The sequence below is a fragment of the Sturnus vulgaris genome, chromosome 4, assembly GCF_052056855.1.
Source record: "Sturnus vulgaris isolate bStuVul1 chromosome 4, bStuVul1.hap1, whole genome shotgun sequence".
In the NCBI taxonomy this organism is placed as follows: domain Eukaryota; kingdom Metazoa; phylum Chordata; class Aves; order Passeriformes; family Sturnidae; genus Sturnus; species Sturnus vulgaris.
In genome coordinates, this window is record NC_142246.1 from 14,702,404 (window position 1) to 14,725,231 (window position 22,828).

General features: G+C 39.3%; 1 protein-coding gene across 1 annotated transcript in view; it reads right to left on the bottom strand.

Moving 5' to 3' along the window:
* The window catches only part of FBXL5 (F-box and leucine rich repeat protein 5), a 34,095-nt gene extending 12,269 nt beyond the window's left edge, over nucleotides 1–21,826 (bottom strand). Inside the window, exons 1-8 of the mRNA XM_014883194.2 lie at nucleotides 21,659–21,826; nucleotides 9,877–10,092; nucleotides 8,026–8,121; nucleotides 7,051–7,234; nucleotides 4,666–4,848; nucleotides 2,198–2,323; nucleotides 1,565–1,713; nucleotides 1,305–1,387 (exon numbers count right to left, since the gene is read on the bottom strand). Coding sequence (XP_014738680.1) covers nucleotides 1,305–1,387; nucleotides 1,565–1,713; nucleotides 2,198–2,323; nucleotides 4,666–4,848; nucleotides 7,051–7,234; nucleotides 8,026–8,121; nucleotides 9,877–10,092; nucleotides 21,659–21,796 — 1,175 coding nt within the window. The 5' untranslated portion in view covers nucleotides 21,797–21,826. The remainder of the gene's footprint in view (nucleotides 1–1,304; nucleotides 1,388–1,564; nucleotides 1,714–2,197; nucleotides 2,324–4,665; nucleotides 4,849–7,050; nucleotides 7,235–8,025; nucleotides 8,122–9,876; nucleotides 10,093–21,658) is intronic.
* Nucleotides 21,827–22,828: the final 1,002 nt, after the last annotated feature.

The following is a 22,828-nucleotide window of genomic DNA, read 5'->3' on the forward strand; positions in this document are numbered from 1 at the left end:
AGTTACTAAACATCAAAGTTAGTTCTCAAAAGGCTGAAAACAGTGAACTAGCAAATTTCACCCACACCTACCTCCCCAAAAATACATCTGAGATTCCATATTCAGTTTAAAGTATTGTAACAGTTCTAATTTCTAGGATTTTGAGTTTCTCAAGATTGGCAGTTTACACATACTGAAATGCCAGTGTACTTAGATCATATGTCCTCCTGTGCTTTCCCATTTCTTCCAAGAATACTAGATGGATTCCTGAAACACAGCCTGTGTTTCTAAATATTCCATAACTAATTAGAAATCAGACTTTTTCATTTTAACAAAAGCTTACTCCCTTAGTCTTACCTTTTTCAAGTGGAATAGAAACTTTATCTACAGTAATACTTACACATTGTTAGCTATAAAAGTATGTAAGTGATTTAACTGATTACCTATCCATAGTTAATGTTACTATCATTTACTTTCTATAAGTGTTTATTTATATTTAGAGCAAGCCAAACTCATTTTCTGAGTTACAAATTGGAGTGTTGTAAATACAGATATATGAGGAGTGGCAAATAAGATAAATTCTAGTAGATATTGACAAAAACTCACGAAGATTGACTTCTGAGGCCTGGAAATTCTATAAAGCTTTTATTACAAATAAAACTTCTTATACAAGCTGCAGGGTGTTGCTACAGTATCCGTGCTGGTAAAATCTTCTGTGGTGCTCACACTATCTGGAGCACTCGATGATGTAAATGCAGAACACTGAAATACCTGCTGAGTTTCAATACCACAGTAAGGCCACTGGCCAGGTTCTGCATCCACACACCATCCCACTGACATCAATGACATTTCTGCAGGCCTTAGAAAAACTCAGGAATCCACAGACAATACACCTAAGCCTTAGAGCTTTGCCTACCACTTGATCTGAGTGTCTGAAATAGCTGTATTCCACACCCTACCAGCTGTAGCAGACCAAGAGAACTTCCTTAATTGAGCAACTCCATAAAAATCTATGGACAAGCTGTTAATACTAGAGCAAAAACACAACTATTGGTATGGACAGCTACACATCGATAGGTAAAAAGTATCCAGTCGTGAAGACAGAATTTTAAATGGCCACTATGAAGTTACATGTTTCACTTGGTATTTCAGTGATTTGTTACTCTGGTTTAGTTCTTAGTCACAAATCACATGGGAGTTACGAATTTGATTTCTCTTTCTTTCTTGGCAATGGACTAAGAAGTGTTTGAATGTTCCCCCCCTTCTACCCCAACCAAAAAGCTGGATTATAATTTTTTTTTTAAAGGAAACAACAATTATCTAACCTTTCAAATACAGAGTCTGAAATATCAGTTTGAGTGAGATCCAAATATTCCAAGTTGGGGCAAAGCTCCAAGATCTGTCTAACCTGAAAAAAGAAGGGAAAATAATCAATAAAGATACAGGCCACTAAGGCTGCACACAGTGTCTAGAGACAACTTACAAATTAGCATTCTTTTGGACTGCAACCCAGTTACACTACCCAAGCACTTCAGTTAAAGACTGCAGAGTCACAATTACTAAATGCAAATTTCAAAATACACACCATTTTGCTGGACACTGCAGAACTGTAGGCCAATACCAGTGTCTTTACTGAGGAGCCTACAAGCGGGAGGACATGATGAATTAGGCCATGAAGTAAACGTTTTTCCATTTGTGCTATATTAATGGCAAGTGAATCTTCAGCTGCTTCTTCTGCAAAATAAACCCAGAGAGAAAGACTTAAAATCATTAAAGGACTTGGAGAAATATTTACTACAGATTATATACTGCTCAGGGCAGCCCAGGGCAGCTGTTTCCATCAATTTGCTTCAGATATCAAAATACTATCTTCACAGGGCATTCATACTGTGTGTGTGTGAATATATATATATATATGTGATTTCACAGCTTAAGATAAGTTTTAACTCAAGCCTAGAGTGCATCAGGATGCAAGACGATTCATCCAAACTTTCTGAAGAGATGAAGCCTAGCCTTTACCTCCCAACACATCCCCATAACTCTTCTACCTGCTCTCATGTTTCCTATTTCCTAGGAATTAATTCCAGTCATTAAAATCAGATGTTTGCTTCTCTCCTACCAACCTTCATCTCCCTTTTTTTTCCACTCAGCTTGTTTCTTATAGTTATATCATCTTCAGGAAAAAAAATAACACTTCACCGAAATAAATTTTACCTACCAGATTCATCTATGTCAGCATCTTCATCCCATTCCTGGAAAGCACGACTTTCATCTTTTCTATTTTTCACCCATTCCTCATCAGGTTCTGTCTCAGTATCTGCCGCAGGACCACTATACCAATCACCTGCTCACCACCACCCCCCAAAAAGAAGGAAAAAAATTTAATAAGAAATTCCCACTGCAGCAGAAGTTAGCACTGATAAATTTTCAGTATCCTGTGACCTGATTTAAGAGACATAAATGAATTTCGAATTCATCTCAACTAAGACTGGACTAAATCTTAAGATAATTCTTTGCTTATCCTTAAGCTTCAAAACATTCTTGGAACAGTTTCAGTACCATTCCAGATCTCACAGCCTATTATGGCTGAGACATGCCTGCTGTTATTATTTGCTTAGTAGGGACCAATATGATCACAAAAATAATGGAAACAATCACAGAATATTTGGACTGTCTAGGTGCTCAAGTCCCTTCTGGTAAATAAATTATTCATCAGCATTTAGTGTAACACTTGGTTAAAGACATCTCTCTTTTCCTCTGGAATATCACATATATATAGTTAACCAGCCTGGTTTTAGTCCCTGCACACGACAACTCCAAGATCACAAAAACCAAATTCCTAAAGTATCCTACTTAAAACAGCTACACAGTACTTGTAACATATCTGTGATTCAAATCAATACACAATCATTTCTTAGAACATCTGGATGAATGTGAAGATCAGCAACAGCTCTGCTGTTTTAGTTGGTGGAACACCCTTTCCCCCTCAGGGTTACTGCACAGGCATTAATTTACTTCTGGTTTGGATACACGGCAGTACTGGGCTCAGGATAAGCACCTCTGCTGCCTCCCTTGATGTAGACAGGCTGACAAACAGACCACCTTATTTAACTGATAACAGGGGGGAACCCTATTCTTCCTAGAGCAAGAGCAACTCCTATTGAGTAGTAATCTAAAAGAACAAGGTTTCTTCTATGAATAACACAATGACAGTGAAATCCTAATTAACTGTCAACTGTGAAGTTTTGCTAACATTTCTCATCATCTTTAACCCACCTTCATATTACATAAGAAGCCTCAGAAACCTTCTGTGTTCTAGGAAGGGGGAAAAAAGTTAAAAATTTAACTAAGCCTACATAAAACTACAATTCTTTTCCCCTCTCTGTAGCAGTAAATCCCATCTGAGAAGCCTCTACCCAGTATGGAGCACTTCTGCACAAACAACTGTGGTAGTACAAACAGTAGATCATGAGACCAGCTTCCTGTTGTGCCAAACCAGGTTTAAATCACTCATTTTAAGCAGTTGCCAATTATATTTTTTTTGTGTGTGTGTGTAGCACTGAATTATCAAGACAACTATGTTGCAAATGCAAATTTAAGAATTTGAACCTTGGAGCCTCTCTGCTCAGTCTTTAGAAGCTCAGGAACCAAACTACCGTTTTCAGGAAAATTTACCAAAAAAAAAAAAATTCAGATCAAAAAGTTATTTAATTCCTCTCTGCCTTGTACAAATTTTAGAAGCCATAATGAAATTTTTAATTTTTATGTATCTCTAAAGCTAAGTTATGTAAGTTATATAAACACAGCTGTAAACACAGCTTTCTCTCTTGAAATCTTAAAGGCATACAAAGACTTATTAAACAGCATAGACTTTCTCCTTTTACTGAACTACACTGATGTGGCAGCACTGTGAAGCCTACAGTTCCATATTCCAGTGATTCTTTAATACTCACATAAATATAGACATAGACAGAAAGCTACAAATACACTCTGATGACTTGTAACTGGCCTCACTGGAATACAGAGTGTTTTGCCTATTTGAACAGGTACTTTTGCAAAGGTCCTACTTCTCAATAGGAAATTCTAATTAACAAAAGAGTTTGAGGAAAAAAGGTTTTTAAAAAATCCTTACTGCAGTAGAAGTTACTGAAGTAATATACCTAAAAAACCAATACTAAAACTAAACATTCAGTTTTCCTTGAAGCTTGACTAGATCGTGAGGAAACATTAGAACTCCACTTATTTTGAATGTCCTTTCTGCAGTTATGCATTTCATTTCTACCTAGTAACCTAAGAAAATAATTTTACTGATGCAAGTGTAACAGCAACATTTATAATTCAGAACTCCTTAGATTATTAAATAATTCAGATGTTGTATTAGTGAATGTATTAGCATTCGTACAAGCAAAAAAAGGGGGGGTTTTACCTCAGTAAAACTAGGCAAACTGAATACAAAATGTACTCATGAGTTTCAACCAAGACAACTTCTAGTTTCTTCATTCTACAAGACGGAAGTATGTTTTGGGGATTTTTAACACCAAATGAAGTTTCAGGATGTTATCCTTGTCAGAAAAGTACACCTCACATGCTCAGCTGTCAGGCTCAACCTATACTAAAATACTCTTTTTTACAGGCTCAAAAATTCTGATAATTGATGTGCTCTCAAAGGAGCTAAATGTAACTTACCTCTGGCCCAGCGAACAGGGTAAAGATGTTTCCACAGAGATCCAGTTTTAGCCAACTGTGACCATTCAGTGTTTACTTGACTACACTGACATAACTCTTGGGGGTTAAGGTAACTGAAAATGGTCACCATTACTTCAGGAGGGAGATTAGTAATATTTGTGGTGTGCCCTGTTACTTCGGTTTCTGAAATACAGAAAGTGTGTGTTAAGTGAAGCCTCACAGCTTTAATAATAGTAGTGGAACACACATTTTGACTAGAACAATGAAAAAAAAATGTGTCTGAAAAAAATTTAACAACTGTTAAAGAAAGGTATTGGTTTGGCTTTAAAAAGCTTTCACTGTAACAACACCTTGAGCAACAACAACAAACCAGCTCAGTTGTCTGTTTACCACTTTCTCATCTGGCTCATTCATTCAAAAAAAAAAAGTAAATTAATGCTACTCAACCACAGAAAGATGAAAGCCATACCTGCTATAAATGAAATGCTTTAAGAAAAATGCCTTCTGTTGCAGATGGTATCTGTACCTGGTCTGCCACATTCCCAGGAAACAGTACTAGCACGCAGAACCTACCAGCTGGGACCACTCTCGCTGGAAGCGCTCAGCCTCTTGACTGGGACACAGAAAAGTTCATGCTCAACTCTTTGCACCTGGCTTGAATTTTATTTCTAGCTTGAGCTGCTAGCATTGACAATTTTAATTTCTGAATGGTAATGAACCATTCAGGCCATAAAGTAATACTAAGTAATAGATGAGAGACTAAAATTTGACCACTGTAATTAATACTTCAATGGACAGCAGTAGGAACTATTTCCAACAGCTCTCCCTGATCGCCATACTGTGAAGAGAGCTGCAAACTATATAAAATAACAAATTCAGAGTTTTCGTTAGTGTGGCCTTTGGCTGTTTTGAGAGATTTTTCATGTTTTGTTTCAGAACAATTTTCTTGAAAAAAATATTTTAAAGGAGTTTTCAGGAGTCCTTTGAAATAGCAGGCTTTACTTACAAATAATGGGGTTTTACTTCTAAAGTGCCTAGAACTTCTGTAGAGAGACAAGCATCAGATTGTTTTTTGCAAAGAAGCTTGAAAAGTGAGCATAATGTAAACTTTACCATGTGATAAGCTATTGCCACTTAAAAAAAAAAATTAAATACAGTTTCACTTGATGAATCAATGTATTTGTACAACTAGCATGTTGCCACATGAACTACAGAGAATTCACAGGAAAATGCAATTAAGCCTGCACAGGACTGCAAGCTATGTTACTTTCTTCCCTTTCTAAAAAATGAATGCAAGACACATACTCTTCTCTTCTGAAGTCTAAAACACAACAATTGCAGAATTACTGCTGTCCCAAAACTGCTATTCCAGCTAGATTTAACAGCAAGTAATGTCACAAAGCTACATCTATCACATTCATCTGTAAAGACTCAATAGTATTTCACAGAATGGACCATGATCTTTTCTGAAGGCTTCACCTGGAGGGCAGAAAACGACCAGTTGAGTAGTTCAGAGAAGTCAAGTTTCATAAAAAAATCTGATTACAGAGTAATTTGTCAAGTTTTTCTAACGAGAGCAGCACGTCTTATCAACATCACAAACCAAGTCTATGATAGCTCACTCTACGTATCAGTCACACCAGCATTACACCTTTGGTACCTTAACTCTCCTTCCTTGGGGCATCAATTCTTTTTTGTTAGAAGTGAAAACTGTAAATACTGACAACTTAGGCTGATTCAGCAGTTATAAAACAAGTCTGAAGTCTACTTTAGTAGTTATCCATTTATTCTAAGTTTCACCAGAAAATGTAGTTAGAGAGAAATGCAAAATAAATATACACTTTCAGAACACACATTTCATCTGACCTATTCACATGCTCCACACATTCATTCACTTGCAATACTCTACACTCACAGGTCCTTTCTCATAGGTAGTGGAGGTGGGAAGGTAAATGTTTTTAATTTGAAATATTGTCACTTAGATAACTATTCTGTGTTATTAAAACATCAACACAAAAAGCTCACAAAGCTGTCCTAAAAACCAAGAATGAAATGCAGTCTGCAAATAGAAAATATTATTTCGATGGACACATGAAATTAGAAGTTAATTACATTTTCCATCAGTTTATTGCATCAAATATTAACATGGGAGGGAAGGGAGCAGAAGAATGTTGAGAACAGATAAACAGTGAAGTATTATCTACATTACAACCTGCCAAGATGCCCGTATCAAACGAAGTTTCTGAAATTTCAAAACTGGTTTGCAGATATGCCCATTTTATAAGAACTACTCTGTCTGACTGTACATAACTTTAGGTATATCACTGGTGTGGCTTTTTAGATAAAAACCTGCAGTTTGAAAGTTACTTGAATTAGATACTTCACCTTGATCTGCCTTCTCATCCACAGAATATTTAAAGACCTTCTGAAGTTCTTCTGCTTGATTCCACTTACTGAGACCTCTGAATTCTGCAGCCTCTTTCTGTGAGCAGTGCTGTGCAATTACTTTCTTCTTAATGTCTTTCAGCTCTTCATAAGTAAAGTATTCCATCAACATTGGCTGAAAAACCTAACATAAAGGAAAAAGGGGAAAAAAATCTGGTGCTGACAGAAATAGTCAACAATGCTACACAGACCTACCAACACACAATTTCCTATTTCAAATTCTCTCCAAGTAAAACATGTTATACATTAAGTGAACCTAAGGACAGGACCACAGAAGTTTTAAATTCTAACCCCCTGCTTTCTAACAGAACACTGCACAGTATCAGGCAAGCTGTTTTTATTGTTTTCCCCACCATAACAGAGAAGGGATTCAAGTTGCTTAACGTATATAATTTATCAAGGTACTCACATGGAAAGCAAAATAGCAAGGAAGAAAAACATGAGAAAAGACTTCCAATGGACAGACTTCAGAAGATGCTTCCCAGTTTTTGGATACCCATAAATCATCAGACTGGCAGTACTAGTCTATGTTTCAAATATAGGTCAGAAGCTGTTTGGGAGTGTCAGTTTGAGTCATGAAGCACTGGTTTACAGGGCCTCTCTTTTCTCATTTACGTTTTGCTACATATCCATTTTAGCTACTTGCTGCAAACAAATCCCAGGTGCAATGGACTTTTGTTATCAATTTTTTCAAGAATTAGAATTTCATCATAAACTTTCTATATATTCAGTTTCAGAACATGACACTTTCCAGTCAGAGAACAGAACAATGACACCACAGTCCTGAATGCAAATCAGCATAGCAATAAAAACAGAGAACTGAAAAAGCAATGAACCTCTAAGCCATTTGTCCCTATTCAGTTATTCCAAACCCCAAGGAAAATCTCCATCACATTTAAGAAAATCTTTACCCACCTCCTCTTCCTCTTTCATATGAGGAAGGAAATCCCTGGTAAAGGCTTCCAATCTCTCCTTAAGCTGTTTCGCATAGTTTAGCTGTTCATATTCATTCTGAGAAGAAAGCAAAGACTTAATGGTTACCCAATCTCATCCAGTCATCCAAGGATTGAACTGTCTAATAAAGTAGTGGCTCAAAGGAAAGCCCATTATGCCCTTCCCATGCATGCAGCAGCTTTGCTCTATTTCATGGTAAGAACGTGTTTACTTAATGATGCTGACACTCTGTACTGGCCTGTTAGTAGGCAGAGCAAAGAATTCCCTTCCTGCCGAAGTCCAATTTATTTTCTTAGCATATATGAATTCATTTGCCTAATCCCATTTTCACTTTAGAACAAAGACTGAAATCTGCCAATCTACAATCTCACACAAAGTTCAAAGTAGTAGAAGACCAATTTAAGTATTTGTATGGTTTGTATATAAAGTGTTCTAGGATACAACAGTTCTACTTCATCTTTTAACTGAATACATTTTACTTTAGTTATTTCAAAATTCTAACTTCCGAATTATAATCAGAATTTACAGTCAGATATGCTGTAAAGATTTTTACTTTGGAAAGTAAAAGAACCCTTAAATAAAGATGTAACTGACTTTTAAAAGTTCAAGTTAGTCCAACCTCATGTACCAAATTTGTTAGCTTATTCTGTGAGTCACTTAAAAGAAGCTGGTTCTGAAAGCTGCCCAGCAATTGCAACATACTTAAGTTCCTCCTAAATCTTACTGTAAATGTTGCTTTTCTATTCAAGCTTCTACAACATCAGGAAACCCTGACTATTGCAGAGACAAGCTATAGCCACCAGTTTAAATTAAACTAACCACTCCCTAGAAATAGTTAAAGGTTAACTGAAGTTAACGTATCTCAAGAGAACTAAAGAAATCTGGTTTTGCACACTTAAGAAATCAAGTAATAGAATAACACTAGCATTCTAGCAGAGAAGGTGTAACACAAAGCCAAGTGTTAAATTTCCCTCTTTCCTTCGTTTCCTGATTTGTCAATGGACACAAGACAAAATTTAAGGTTTATTATACAGACGGAAAAAATTATTTGTAGGGTTCCCAGGTCAAAATGAGGCTTAGATGGTAAAATAGTGCCAATCAACTGCATATTTAGTATTTTTCTTACTGAAAATCTGGACCACACATACTAGAAATGTTATGTGAGTTGTCAAATGACTCCTGGAGACTATAGTTCTTAGGAGGCAGGAAGGGGGAGTTGAGTTGGGTACCCCAAGAGAAAGACATGGAAGAATTCAAGAAGAATTCTACTGGAGAAGAACTTAGATATAAGTCACTGTCAAAAAAGCCAGCTGGAGAAACGACTAGATCATTAATAGGACTGCTGAGCTACAGATTAATGGAAGGAGTATATGAGTCACAGAATAAAACAATGCTGCTTTTTTTTGTAAGTCTGGATATCATCTCCATTTGTGACAATACAATGCTGGCGTCACAAAAAAAAGAGATCTTCAAGGTTTCCTAACAAATTAAACCTCTATTTTTTCTATAGCCAGAAACTTTTGACCAGTTAGCAAAAGTCTTTAAACTTCCATGCTATCTCTCCAAAACATCTCAAATTATACAGCAAAGACTGTCTATCACAAATCTCTGAAAATAATTTTTACTAGAAATTCAGTAATTGTGGTAAATGGTAAAAGAATGTGTGTTTTGGGCTAGAAAGTAACAAAAAACATAGAGGTTTCTCCTTCCTCCTTAGTTTATTCATAGAGAACACGAAGAAGAGTCAAGGCAAACTAATATGTAATCATAGCATGTCTTCTTCAGGTCACCAATCTCTCATAGTCTACATACCTTTACATTCTTTAGCCCTTTCTCAAAAAGGCTGAGCATCTCTGAGAGCTTGTTGTCTGAGTGCACATTGTACACTGTCCGGCTACGCTGCTGAAGCAAACCAATGATACACTCATTTTCAATCTGCTCGTGCATTTTAAATTCCTTGAATGTGGCATAAAGAGATTGCAGCAGAGCCCGAAAATCATTGTTGTTGGAGAAGTTGGTCTTGGAAAGCTAGAAGAAAGAAAAGTTCACAAAAAACCCCAATGAAAATCATGTCAAACTCGAGTTAAATCCTTAGAATAACTATTAGCTACAAGGGATTCATCGCTCTCCTTACTTACAAAAGGTAAACACCTTCAGTTTTTAACATAAAATGAAGACAGTAAAATCAAAGTTGTATTTAAGCAACCTAAACCAAATCTTGTGAAACACTAAAGTAAACAAATGTAGAAGGATTTCCTGGCAGAAGTCAATGCAATCTCCCCAGCCTGGCAGATTACCAACAGGCTTAGACCCTTTCCCAATCCACATTTTTGTCCATATCAAAAAGCAATTAACATAGGCCCCTGAGCCCATCCTTAGGGATGTGTTATCCACAAGGAATAATGAGTCCTACCAGTGAATACAAACTACATTAGCTATTGGAGAAGGTTTCCAATGGAGCAAAACCCAACAAATCAAGACAGATCAAATTTCTAGGTAATACAGTAGTGCCATTTTTACATGTGTACAGTCACCATTGGCAACAATATATTTTAAAACTGCATTTTCCTTCAGTGAATGCAGAAAACCAGGGTCTTTTCCATTCTTATGCTTTATTCCATGTGCAGCTTCAAGAATCATAGTCTGCAGCAGTACACAAGACCAAGCATTCTAAAAGTAGACTCCAACTCAGAAAACAAGCTACCACAAGATTCAGGAGTGGCTTAGCTACAAAGACTCTGGAATCTATGGGTTTTACAAAAAATGGGAGTCTGAGACATACATATTCATACACAATACTTACATCAAAAATAACTCCAAAATGAGATATGCAAAATGTTTTTTATTAAAAACCCCCAAATGTACTTACTCATTGTGACATTGCATTGCCACTTGCTGGCAGCCACCAGCAAAATGCAACTGAAACATGCTGGACACCTGCCAAATCCTTATGCAACTCCAAGTCAGCTGTGCATACTGTACATTATATGCTGTACATATGAGCAAAATTACTCTAACTATGGAAAGACAAAGTTACTTAGCCCCAGAAGAGAAAGAAAACACAGTGAGGTTTAAGAGGGTTTTTTGGTTGGTTGTTTTTTTCCAATACACTTTAGACCAAGTACTGACAGAAGTCAGAAAAAATTGCTATCTGTAACACACTGTTAAGATTTGAAGCATATGTTTTTATATATCCCTAATGGGGAAAGATCTTGGCTTCAAAAGCCATTTCAATCCTACACTATGCCCAGAGAATGCAGCACTAGGAGCAGTGATACTACATTAAACTGAGGGCTTGACTTCCCACAAGGAAAAGCAGAAGCCTGAGTAAGCACGGGCAATGGACACAGAAGCTACTCCTCAGGACAGCCTCCTCACCTCCTGGCATCTGTGAGTCACATCTCAATAACCAATTGTGGCTTCTCAGGTGGCTTTCCTCTGATTAAGGACAGTGTTGGTACAGTTCACTCTACCCATAAGGATCTACAAAGTGACTGGAGGCAGTCCCCAAAGACCCTTTTCCCTCCAAAAATCCCACATGTTCCCAAATGCTTAGCATTTTGATTGACTTAAAAGATGTAAACAAGACTGCTGAAGCGGGTAATGGGAAAGTTACAAAAATCTACTGTATTCTGCTGTTGGCTTTAAAAACAAATCATTCAATTGGCTCTGATAAAAAACTAACATCTTATCATCTTGCCTCAAAGCCTTTTCAAGACTCAAAATGCTCTGTTGGATCTACTTATTGTCATCCACAAATCTGGAATAAATAAATAATCTCTTTGTACATTCCATTTAAGAATGTCTGTTAGAAATGGATTGTTATAGAAGCCACTATAACATGAAGCACTTGTATATTCACTTCTGATACTGAGGCTTCTAGCAGATATCCAACAGATTAGGACCTGTGGAGAGGATACTGAAGTTTAGTAACTATACTTGAATCAGAAATCACTGTATTAAAAAGGTCAGCCAAAGCTGACAACAACTGGCTTTTCAGAGGACAGGTAGCCTAGCAACAAAGTCACTCGGTCAGACCTGTAATTTCATTACCAGGATTGATGAAGTCTCATGATGGGGGACCAAGACTATTAACAGACAGCAGCTACTCCATTCCGAGGTCCACTCTTCACCAGCTCTAACACAGAAAACTAGTGCAGGAGTTTAGTAGTGCAAGAAGAAAAACCACACACCTCCAAACTCAGAGAATGGCAAGGGGGAGGAAATGGACTGGATTATGGAATTTTGTTGACTAATCAAAAATACAAAGCACGGTGCACATAAGAACCCTAAACAAGCTTAAAATACACTGCACTAAACCACAGCCATCAGTGTTCAAGAAACTTGGGAGCTTTCTGGGCTTCTCAAGACATTACATTTAAACAGCTGTACATTACAGTACAATTGGTTTTGTGTTTGGAATGCAAACTCTAATTGAGGAGCAGTACCACAAGAGCAACAGTTTTAGTGGCTCCTGAAATTCAAGAATTATTTGTAATCTAAACAGTCCGAGCAACTGTCCTTTGTGTCACAAAGTCTGCTGGAAATACTTCAGAGACTTATGGCTGATGCAGGCATTGTCTAGAAGTAGCCAGGAGCTTTGAAATTCAGTACAAACTTTATTTATTAAGCCTTTATTAAAAGAAAATAAATGATGCAATTAAAGCATAGCCATACTTGAAAAATCTCAGACAAGTACATGACAGTTTTAGGTGAGTGTCCAACTTACTGGACTATAACAGAGCCATTAACATGGTCAAGATGAATGTACAGACTCGTAGCAAATGTACATCTTTCGTTACTGAAACACACTTTTTAATTTTTGTGCTTTAAGAACAAGATACCAATACTGGCAATATTAACAGCAACTGCTCTTTAGACAGTGCTTCATGTTCACGACACTCAATTGAAATAACTCTACACTCAACTCTTGCATCTCCCTCGTGGCTTTAGTGCTTTCATTAATAAAATGAAACTTCCTGTCTGATGAAGACAGAGACATTTCTATCCACAATGCTGTGAATAAATAAGGAAGCTCAAAACTGCTAATTAAATCACCAAACAAAACACAGTGTTTTACTTGGTTTCTGGAAATGTTTTATGCGTGTGCCAATATGGAAAAATGTCTTCTTAGGAGAAGGAAATTAGTTTTCCAGTAATGTTAGTTTACTAAACTAACTAAACTGAAAGAGTTTTTTCCTACTAACTATGCCAAAAATATATTTAAGGAGTGAAAAATATTTGCTTCTTCCTTCCAAGCATACTATGAACCAACAAAGAGAAAGTAGCAAAGAGGAATAAAGAAAAAGTACACTGCTCTTATAAGAGTAGCACAGCAGTAAAAAAAGTCTATGCTGCATACTAGCGCTCCTAGTTACAAGAATCTCTATTCCCAACTTCAAGATGGAAAACTACAAAAAATATGAGGAAGGAGAATAGGAGCAGAAAAATTTGTTTTTCCACTCTCCGTACAGATTTCACAAATTTAAAATGGAATAATTTCTCAAGGTTAAAAAGTCTAATGTGGCTACAAATTCACAAACCACTTAATCTCAAATGAAGGTTTCCCCTATCAATACGTGAATTCTGAACAACCATTAACCTTAAAAATTCAGTCTGGAATCTAAAAAAATTGAATACAATTTTCTCTTCCTGGTCTTTTTGATCAATTGTTGCTCTTTTTCACGTGTCATCCCAAGTTACATTTTTGACTGGTCATTCCTTTATATTCGGTTTTCCATGTATAACCACATTAAGGCTTATACAATCAGCCGACAGCCACAGGATATGAAATAAAAGACATAATATTCCTGATAACCAATGCAGACCAGACTTCTACCACTAGTTAAATCATTAGATTTAAAACTAATATAAAAAATAGTGGAATATTTTTCATTATGGAGCTGGTAGACCATTCTAATTAAAAGAAAAAAGATATCAGGATAAATATCAGGAAAGTTTTTCACCCACAAGTTGGCTGGGAACTGGGACAGGCTCCACAAGGAAGTGGTCACAACACCAAACCTGACAGTTCAAGAAGCTTTTGGACAATGCTGTCAGGCACATGGTGTGACTCTTGGGGTTGGGATTCTTGCACAAGGCCAGGAATTTGACTCGATGATCCTGACAGGTCCCTTCCAACTCAAGAATATTCCATGATCCTATTCTATGGAAAAAAAACAACTGATTTTTAGAATAGAATAGCACCAGGGAAAAAAAGGAGCAGGCATTACTAGTCAGCTGTATCTTTTCCCTGTTAACATTTTTAGGTATTAGAAGTCTGCATATGCAGTAGCACTAAAATTCAGAGGGCAACCCTGAACTCTGCAGAGGTATTTATCCTAATTTCAGGCACAAGAAAATGGAGGAACAAAAACCATAACATGGTGTGCCTGTGTAAAGAGCATGCTGTTTCACGTTATGCATAATCTGTTGGAAATGAGGGCGTGGGTATGGGGGAGGAAACACAGCAGAGGAGCAGCCCTGCCTCTAACTGCACATTCCCGCTGCTTCCCTGTGCTAGCAATCATGCAGCTACAAGATGAACCCATCTGATGTACTAATCCAGAGAGCAGCTTTGCCTTTTACTGGGTTCATTTTTCACCTGGTTGGAACTAGTAACACCCAGTTATAAGCCATGCCTTCTTAGGAACCCCCAAGAAGTTCAGTTGATATTGTCCCCAAGGAAGAACTCAGCTGCTGAGGTAGCCTAGCCAAGAGAATTACTGTCCATAGTGTCACCTCTGCTTGGCTGGCTCTTTATGTAAAGGTATATGAGGTGAACAGTAAGAGAATTAGCTGAACTGCTTCACACTCCTACCTGTTTATGTGTATGAAGCCTTAAATCAGGGAGAAATCAGTTTTCTACCCTGGGCACTTTTCTGGGCAATGGGTCAACTCAAAATAATTAGTTAAATTAGTTAGGAAGGACAGAATGTGGCAGAACTCAACAAGAAAGCCAAAGCTTTCAAAAGCCCTTCTTTCCGTTGCTGTCTTCTTGATGCAACCCCGTCCTCTGTTTAATCTTCTCGTTGTTTTGCAGCATCACTAAAGTCTTGAAATAGCTTTTCAAAAAACTCAGCTAATCAAACAAAAAACCAAAGCCAAAAACAACAAACAAAAAAACCTCACAAACCAAAACCAAAAGGATACAAGATTCAGGCACACGAAATTACAAAATTATTTTGTTTTCAAAGAACAATGGTAACAGGGAATGTAAAACCTCATATTCTATTTTCAAAGACTAAGATCAAGCTGATAAATGCCAAGCATAAGTGAATAGCGAAAAAACCTCCTGTATTTCCATTTTCATCGGTGTCTTCCATATCACTGCCTTGTACTACATCCACAGTCAGTTTTGTCTAATGAACACCTATAGATCAGGTTTTGAATCATGAAGAGCATTTCACAATGAGACATGAATAACGACATGGGAATAACTCAACTAAGACTTCCAGTGATGCAATTTCTACAAGCATCAGATCCCCTCGGGGTTCACAGTAGAAAGCACAGCTCAAGGTGCACTGATAAAATCAGCTAAGCCTCCTTCACCACGTGATTTCCACAGGCAGAAGCTTAACGTAGAGAGAACAAAAAAGAATAAAAAAAATTTAAACCAATTAGAAAGCTACAAAATATATGAGCTACAAGGGCCTTGAATGAAACCATGATGAACACTCACAACTATGCTCTTATTTATCTACCTGTATTCTACGTGCCATGGAAGACTTCTTTCCTGTCTTACACCCTCAAGGATACATGCTCCTACTAAGGCCTGGTCTTCTGTGAGGTCGCACTTGAAGTCCCAGGAAGGAAATCTCCCACTGCAGCAACTCACAAAACACAGAACCACAGCAAAAATGTCTTTGCACCCCTTCACCAGTCTCATTACAAGTTTCTAACACAAAGGTGGGCACTGGAAAAAGTCACCACTCCAGCTTAATCCATCTTGGTCACTAACTGCAAAAGCAAAAAGCCAAGTCTCAAGAATTACAACTTGCAGTATGCAATCAGTTAAAGAATATTCTAGAATAGCTGCACAATACCTGTACTAACACTGATACACACTAATTAGTTTGTGGATTTTTAGAAGGCATCAGTTTCTTTTTTTTTTTCCTAACACAGAATGTGAGAGAATGAATTGTTGCTTAAAGCAGAGAAGGACAGAGGTGGGTTGTTCCTGCTTTCCAGAGCAGACTGGGAAAGAGGCTGAAAAATCACAGCAGTATGTGAAAGGTGAACAGAAAACTTTTTTAATACAATGCAAGGGCAAAAATAGTTAGTAAGTAATTACTTGGGAGAAATAACTGCTACCACGGCAGGCAAAAAAAAAAATATATAAAAGCATCTGTTAAGTAAGAAAAAAATAGGTGCTTTGATAGACAAAAGTAATTACGAGAAAGTAGCAACAAGTGCTAGAAGTATCCTGAAAAAAGAGTGAAATTACTATGCAGCTCTGAAAAACCTCATTAAAACCCCAAACACATTTTATCACTGTTGTCCCTCATTTCAGACTTCCTGTGGGCACTCAAAACACGTTTATTTTAAAATGTAGATATTTAAAACACACAGCCACTTCCAGATTCATTTTCAAAATATTCTTCCTCAGAAAAAAAAAAAATTCAAAGCTGCCATTTCCCAGAAGGTACTGAAGTCACTGAACTATTCAGGATCCTGAAGCTAAGATGGAAAGAAAACCGGTACAGCCCCTGATGAAACAGACAAACTGCTCACCTATCTCTGGATGCTAATAAGAAGATTTAATTTCCTTCTATCAGTGAAGGAATTTCCTTCCATCTTTTGCCTGCAGTGAAAGTATAGCCCACCTAAGTTTGCAGACTTACTAGGACTAAACATTTCAAGTAGCTCTTTCATCCTAAACACAGGTGAAGGCAGATGCTCAATGATACAGAACATTAACTGGGAATAACCAAAAACTATGAATTTCTAAATCAACACACACCTATTTGAAGCAACACTGGAAAATGAATGGCAGTGTACTGAAATACTGAAAAAGGATTTCAAAAGGAGAACAAAAGCTTTACCAACATTTTTTTAATTAGAAATACAGATACACTTATCTTCTTGGAATAGGCATTTTCTTGTTCTGAAAACCATCAAGGGAAAAACATTTCACTTTGAAAAAGTAAGTCTTAAGTTAAAAATTGGTCCAGTTTTTCAGATTTCAGTCCCCCTGGCTGCCACAAAAAGTATGATCTTAATGTGGTCATATAATGCCCTGTCCAATGCTTTAAAATGCCAAAACAACTTCATTCAAAGTATTTTTCACTCCTAAACGGTTCATCGTACTACAGATAACAAAAGAAAATCACAAATTTAACATATGAAAGCAATTCATTCTCTTCAGCAGAAGCCAAAGGTAAGTGCATAACAGTATTTAGACTTCAAATTAGGAGGACCGAGAACACAGATTATAAGAGAAGAGATTAAGTCAACTATTTAACAGGAAAGGCAGATGACAACAGAAAAACTTAATGTCATCTTTGCTCAAGTCTGCATGAAAAAATTAATTAGGAGAAATATTTATGGCCATTAATTTTTAGCAAAGAGTCAGAAGTGTAGACTAGAAAAGAAAAATACTAGTTAAATATTTATGCAAGTTCAATGCATTTAAGTCACCAGAACGTTACAAAATTGATCCAAATTTCCAGGAAGAATGAGCCAAAGCAATTATTGAACCATGAGAAAGACCTGCACAGATCTTTGTAGAAAGATGAGTTCACAGGAGACTGAAGTCAGGCAAACAAAAGGACCTTAGATGTTTTTGCTCAAACACCCAAAGGTTTCACAATAAAGCTGAGCTATTAAAGCTCAGTTCCCTTCTGCCATGGTTCATCCTGTTCCCTCCCATACTGACAACCTGGTTCTGGAGCTTGTTTGACCTCTTAGTGAGCCAGTTTTACTGAATCACCTTTCGCTTCAGTTCCCCAGATGAACGAGCTGCTCATCAAGGGGCCAGACAAGCACAAAGGATATTATCAGCAATTAACCCTTCCGGCAGCAGCCAGTTATTACATCCACTCTGTCACAGTATGAAGTCTCACACTAGTTTCGAGAGGCAGACAGAAAGACATCAGAACAAGCAATCAAACACTGATATCTTCATTACAGCATTTAAGAGTGCAACCATTTTTCCTATTTCTAAAGCATCCTAAACTTGCCGGGCAATTCTGTAACACAAAGATTTGAAAACATGCTTTGGCTGCAGTAACTCCACAAGCAAGCAGGAAGTTTGAAATCCCATACTGGAAGACCAGGTGTCTTGTTTCTGGGGAAGGCCTAGCCAAAATTTAATCAGTCTGTACCTAGACCAGAGTCTGCTACTTGAGTAGTCCCAATCTTGAAGATACATGAAGTAACAACTGGCCAGCATAGATTTGTTTAGAAAAAAAGAATCTGACTTTCCTTTGATAAGATAACCAAACTACTTAAAAGGAAAATTATATATGTTACAGATCATGACCTCTTTAAGGTTTTTGGTATTGCTTTGCCTTACAGCAAAGTAACTGAGTCTGCAAGCTACCAGTTTCCAGCCAAACAAAAATGGGATTTCCATTATCAGCTGAAATCTGTGTTGCTTCATTTACGACAGATACAATACTTGCAGCTAGGAAAGCTGGTATTACACAAGTGGCACATTCTCGAGTGCAGAAAACACAAGACCATACTGCAACAACAGAAACTGCCTCACTGGACATCAGCATGCTGACTTGGATGAGTGCATACTGCTCCATACAGGACAGGAGTCTAATGAAAGAAAAATGAAAGGGAATTTGAGCATCAGTCCTCAGAGAAGCATAGGATTAGAGAAGCACAAAGCAAGTATGCTGCTGTTAAAAAAAGAACTGCAGAACAACAAATCTGCTCTACTCGACACCAGCGTTGTCCCATTCTGCACAAGATTTCAGGAAAACACAGACATAATTAGGCTGAGGTTTCACAGTAGCTTCAGTCAATCTAGTTGCTGGCTGTCACAGTCCCACTCTCTGCCTCCCACTGGCTGACCGGTGCTTGCTGGCAGCACTACATCAACGGAAAACCTACTCTGCTTCAGAAAAAAAAAAACGTTTTCTGCCAGTTTGGAGCCTTTGTGAGTCACCTCAAGCACTGATGGGAGCCAGAGAGGAAGGCAGTCATAACAGCAGCAGTCAGATAGCTTAAACTGTTAGAGAATGGCAGCTTATTTCTGACAAAAGCAACAAGTACACTGAGGTACAGCAAGCGTGACCCATGTGATGAAGGAGAATGAATCCGTTTGCTTATGCCACATAACTAAGATGGAGGACACGGCCACAACTGCAAATCGGCACAAGATCTGTCTGAAAACGAAGAACGGTTCATTAGAGATGGGAAAACAGAATCTGCTCTATTTGTAGCAAAGATGACGTCAGGCATTAGGACAAGCATTTTAGTTATAAAGACTGTATGCTGTAGCACTCCTCTACCTACAGGGGGGAAACCCTCAGGGCACTTAACGAATTTTCTTACTATCAGAGTAGGAGATAGATTTGATAATAGTGTGGATTTCCTTATTAAACATAATTCTAATTACTCATATTATCCAATTTCAGGGCAGAGTATACAACACAGGTAAAAATGCCATTTAAGAATGCAGCAAAGGTACAGTGAGATCTTTGCTAGCAACACCTAAAAAAGTAGGATAACTTTCCGAAAGCACCAAAGAGCTTAAATATCCAATTTACTGTTCTGCCTCACATGAAGTCCTGGAAGAACAAAAGAAACTGTTTATCTCTGTCCTAAAGGATTATTTAAGTGCCTACTTTAAGTACCATCAGAAACATTGTAATTATTCTCCTGAGAAGCAAAGCATGGATGAGCCCATTTCACCCTCACTAACATTTGGTGGAATTTGCTAAATTCAGACACTAGCAGCAACTATATTACACTGTACATGGAACTCAAGGAACACAAGTAACATATAATTGACAAAATTAAAAAACCCTCAAGGTCAAACTAAATTTACAAAGAGCATGGCTTTGAAGATGACAATTGCCATGTAAGCAGAACTACAGACTTACCTAACTGCAGCACCTCGATTACACAAGAAGGAAATTCAAAAACAACCTGTACGTTTTTTTAGGGCAAAGCTAGCATTATAAAAATCACAGGCAAGACACAGACCCTAAGTTCTGAAATAGGGTTAAAGGATGTAAAATTGAACACTTTTTTTAAGAAGTTCCATTCCTTCATGTTGGCACTTATTCAAAGGAAAAAGGGAGCAAGAAAATTCCTGCATAGAAACTGTTAAAAAATGAAAGGTTATGAACATTACAACCTGGATAGTTTTTATCAAATTTTGCAATACTTAGGAAAACAGTAATTGCTCCCCAGGAAATTTTATCCGGCATGGCAAATTTGGTCAAAACTTTGTGGGAGGCTCAATAAAAGCGACAAAAATGCCTGTTTAGGAACAAACCCCAAATGACTACAAGATCTGGAGGTTTAAATGAAACCTGTTCCATTGCTGTCAACAGTACGCTGAAACAGCTACCAGAAGTCAGTGGATGTGTTTGTTTCCGTTCAAATTACGATTTAGCAAATTTTTCTGATGCCACAGATTAAGTTGATTGCAAATATACTCTCAGATAAAAGGCAAAATGAAAGAAACTACACAAGGTCTCCCCTTCTCCTCCTCCCAGACCCCGTGCTCAGCCTGTCCAGTCGGCAAATCCTGAAAAAAAACAGCTCTACGTTTTCTTTAACCTGTCAGCAAATGGAAGAGGCACAGCAACGGATCTGGTGAATCCCAGAGCAGTGCAAGGTGGCATGTAGAAATCGGGAAGGAAGCATGCTGCTGGCAGCAGTAGGCTACTAAAACTGCCTTTCATGTAACTTCACCCTTCTTTTAAATATTTGTAGCCAATCTGGATCTCCAAACAGCCATTTATGCCCGGAGATGAGAGGCACAACTTCTTGCAGTAGAAGTGCTGGCTGTGAAGTATTTGCCCAAAAGCCTCCCACAACACTCAAACCTGCTGCAGGGAAGTTTGCCTTTCAGGTGACACATCAGCCTGGATTACTTAACCACCCTGATCCAAGAATAAAAACTACTTTTGTCCACGAGCAAAATGACATCTATTTGAAATAAAATAACATACCTAAGGTACCTTTACGCCACTCACCAGCTGAACGCTGCGCACAGAACCGCAAGCGCGGTCCCTGGCAGCCCGTGAGCGGGCAGCACGCCCCGCGCCCGTGCCCTGCCCGGCTGATTGACAAACACGGCCGGGCCGGGCCGGGCCGGGCCGGGCCTCGCAGCCCGCGCAGGAGCTCCAGGCCCGCGGGCGGCTCTGCCGGGCTGCCCGGGCGCGCTCCCTGCGCGCCGCCACCGCCGCCCCTCCGCGCCGGCCGGCCCGGCTGGGCAGGGCAGCGAGGGCAGCCCCAGCCCTGCGCCGCCGGGGAGCGGCACCGGCAGCCCGGGAGGGGCTCGGGAGCCCCGCGGCAGCGCAGGACAGAAGTTACCGGCGGGGCCGGGGCGCTGACAGCTGCGCACTCCCCAAACCCTCCCTCCCGCCCCGGGGCAGCGGCGCGGGGGCCGCCCCGGCCCGTCTACCTTGTCGCAGTAGAGCCCCACGAGCTGCTTCATGCGCCAGTGCGGAGCGGAGAACACGTCCACCTCCTCGGGGAAGGGAGCCATGTTCTCCCCATGGAGCCGCGCCGCTCCCGGCGGCGCGAACGGCGGAGCGAGCATCCGCACCGCGCGTGCGCTCGCCCCGCGTGACCGCGCCCGCCGCCCCGCGCGTGCGCAGTTGGCCCCGGCCCGTCCCGCGGGGGGCGGCCTGGGCCCGGGCGGCTCCCGCCGCGGAGCTCCCGCTGTGGGAGTCGCTCCCACGGCTCCTGTTCGGACGTGCGGCATTTGGTCCGTTCTAGTGGGCTGCGGTACCGCGCGACTTGAGATCCGATCCTTGGCAACGCCAGGGGAGAAGCTTGTGGATGTAAAAAACAAGTCCAGAATCAGTTAAGTTGGAAAAGACCTCTGAGGTCGTGGAGTCCAACCTGTGACCGAACACCTGGTCTGGCAGACCATGGCACTCAGTACCACGTTCAGTCTTTTCTTACCTCCAGGGGTGGTGACTCCGCCACTTCCCTGGGCAGCCCATTCCAATGTCTAATCACCCTTCCTGTGAAGAAATTCTTTCTAATGTCCGACCTAGGCAACTGATCCAACCTGGATCAGTTTGAGACTGTGTCTTCGTGTCCTATTGCTATTTGCCTGGGAGAAATGACTAAGCCTCACCTGGCTACAGCCTCCTTTCAGGTGTTTGTAGAGAGCAGTAAGGTCCCTCTCGAGTTTCCTCCAGCTCCCTCAGCTGCTCCTCACAGGACTTGTTTTCCTTCTCTGTATGTGCTCCAGCACTTCAGTGTCCTTCCTGAATTGGGGAGCACAGAATTGGACACAGGATTTGCAGTGTGACCTCATCAAGAAAGGTCCTAGGAAAGCTATTTTTTGGATATGCTGCAGCAGGGAATCTGCGCCCAGGCTTTTGCAGCATTTGTGCCAACAAGTAAAGTTAAGTGTGTTTGTTTAACATCTGAGGCAAATGGACCAGAAACACCTGCCTGTCATACTGATCTGCTTGTGCAACAATTCAAGGTAAACAGGAACACTTGGCCAAATGGAGATTGCACATCGATTTGACAAAAGCTGTAACTGTCAGCCACCATGTAGTGCAGTAAAACTGTCAACCAGCATCGCAATGTTCAGTAAATGTCACCGAAATAC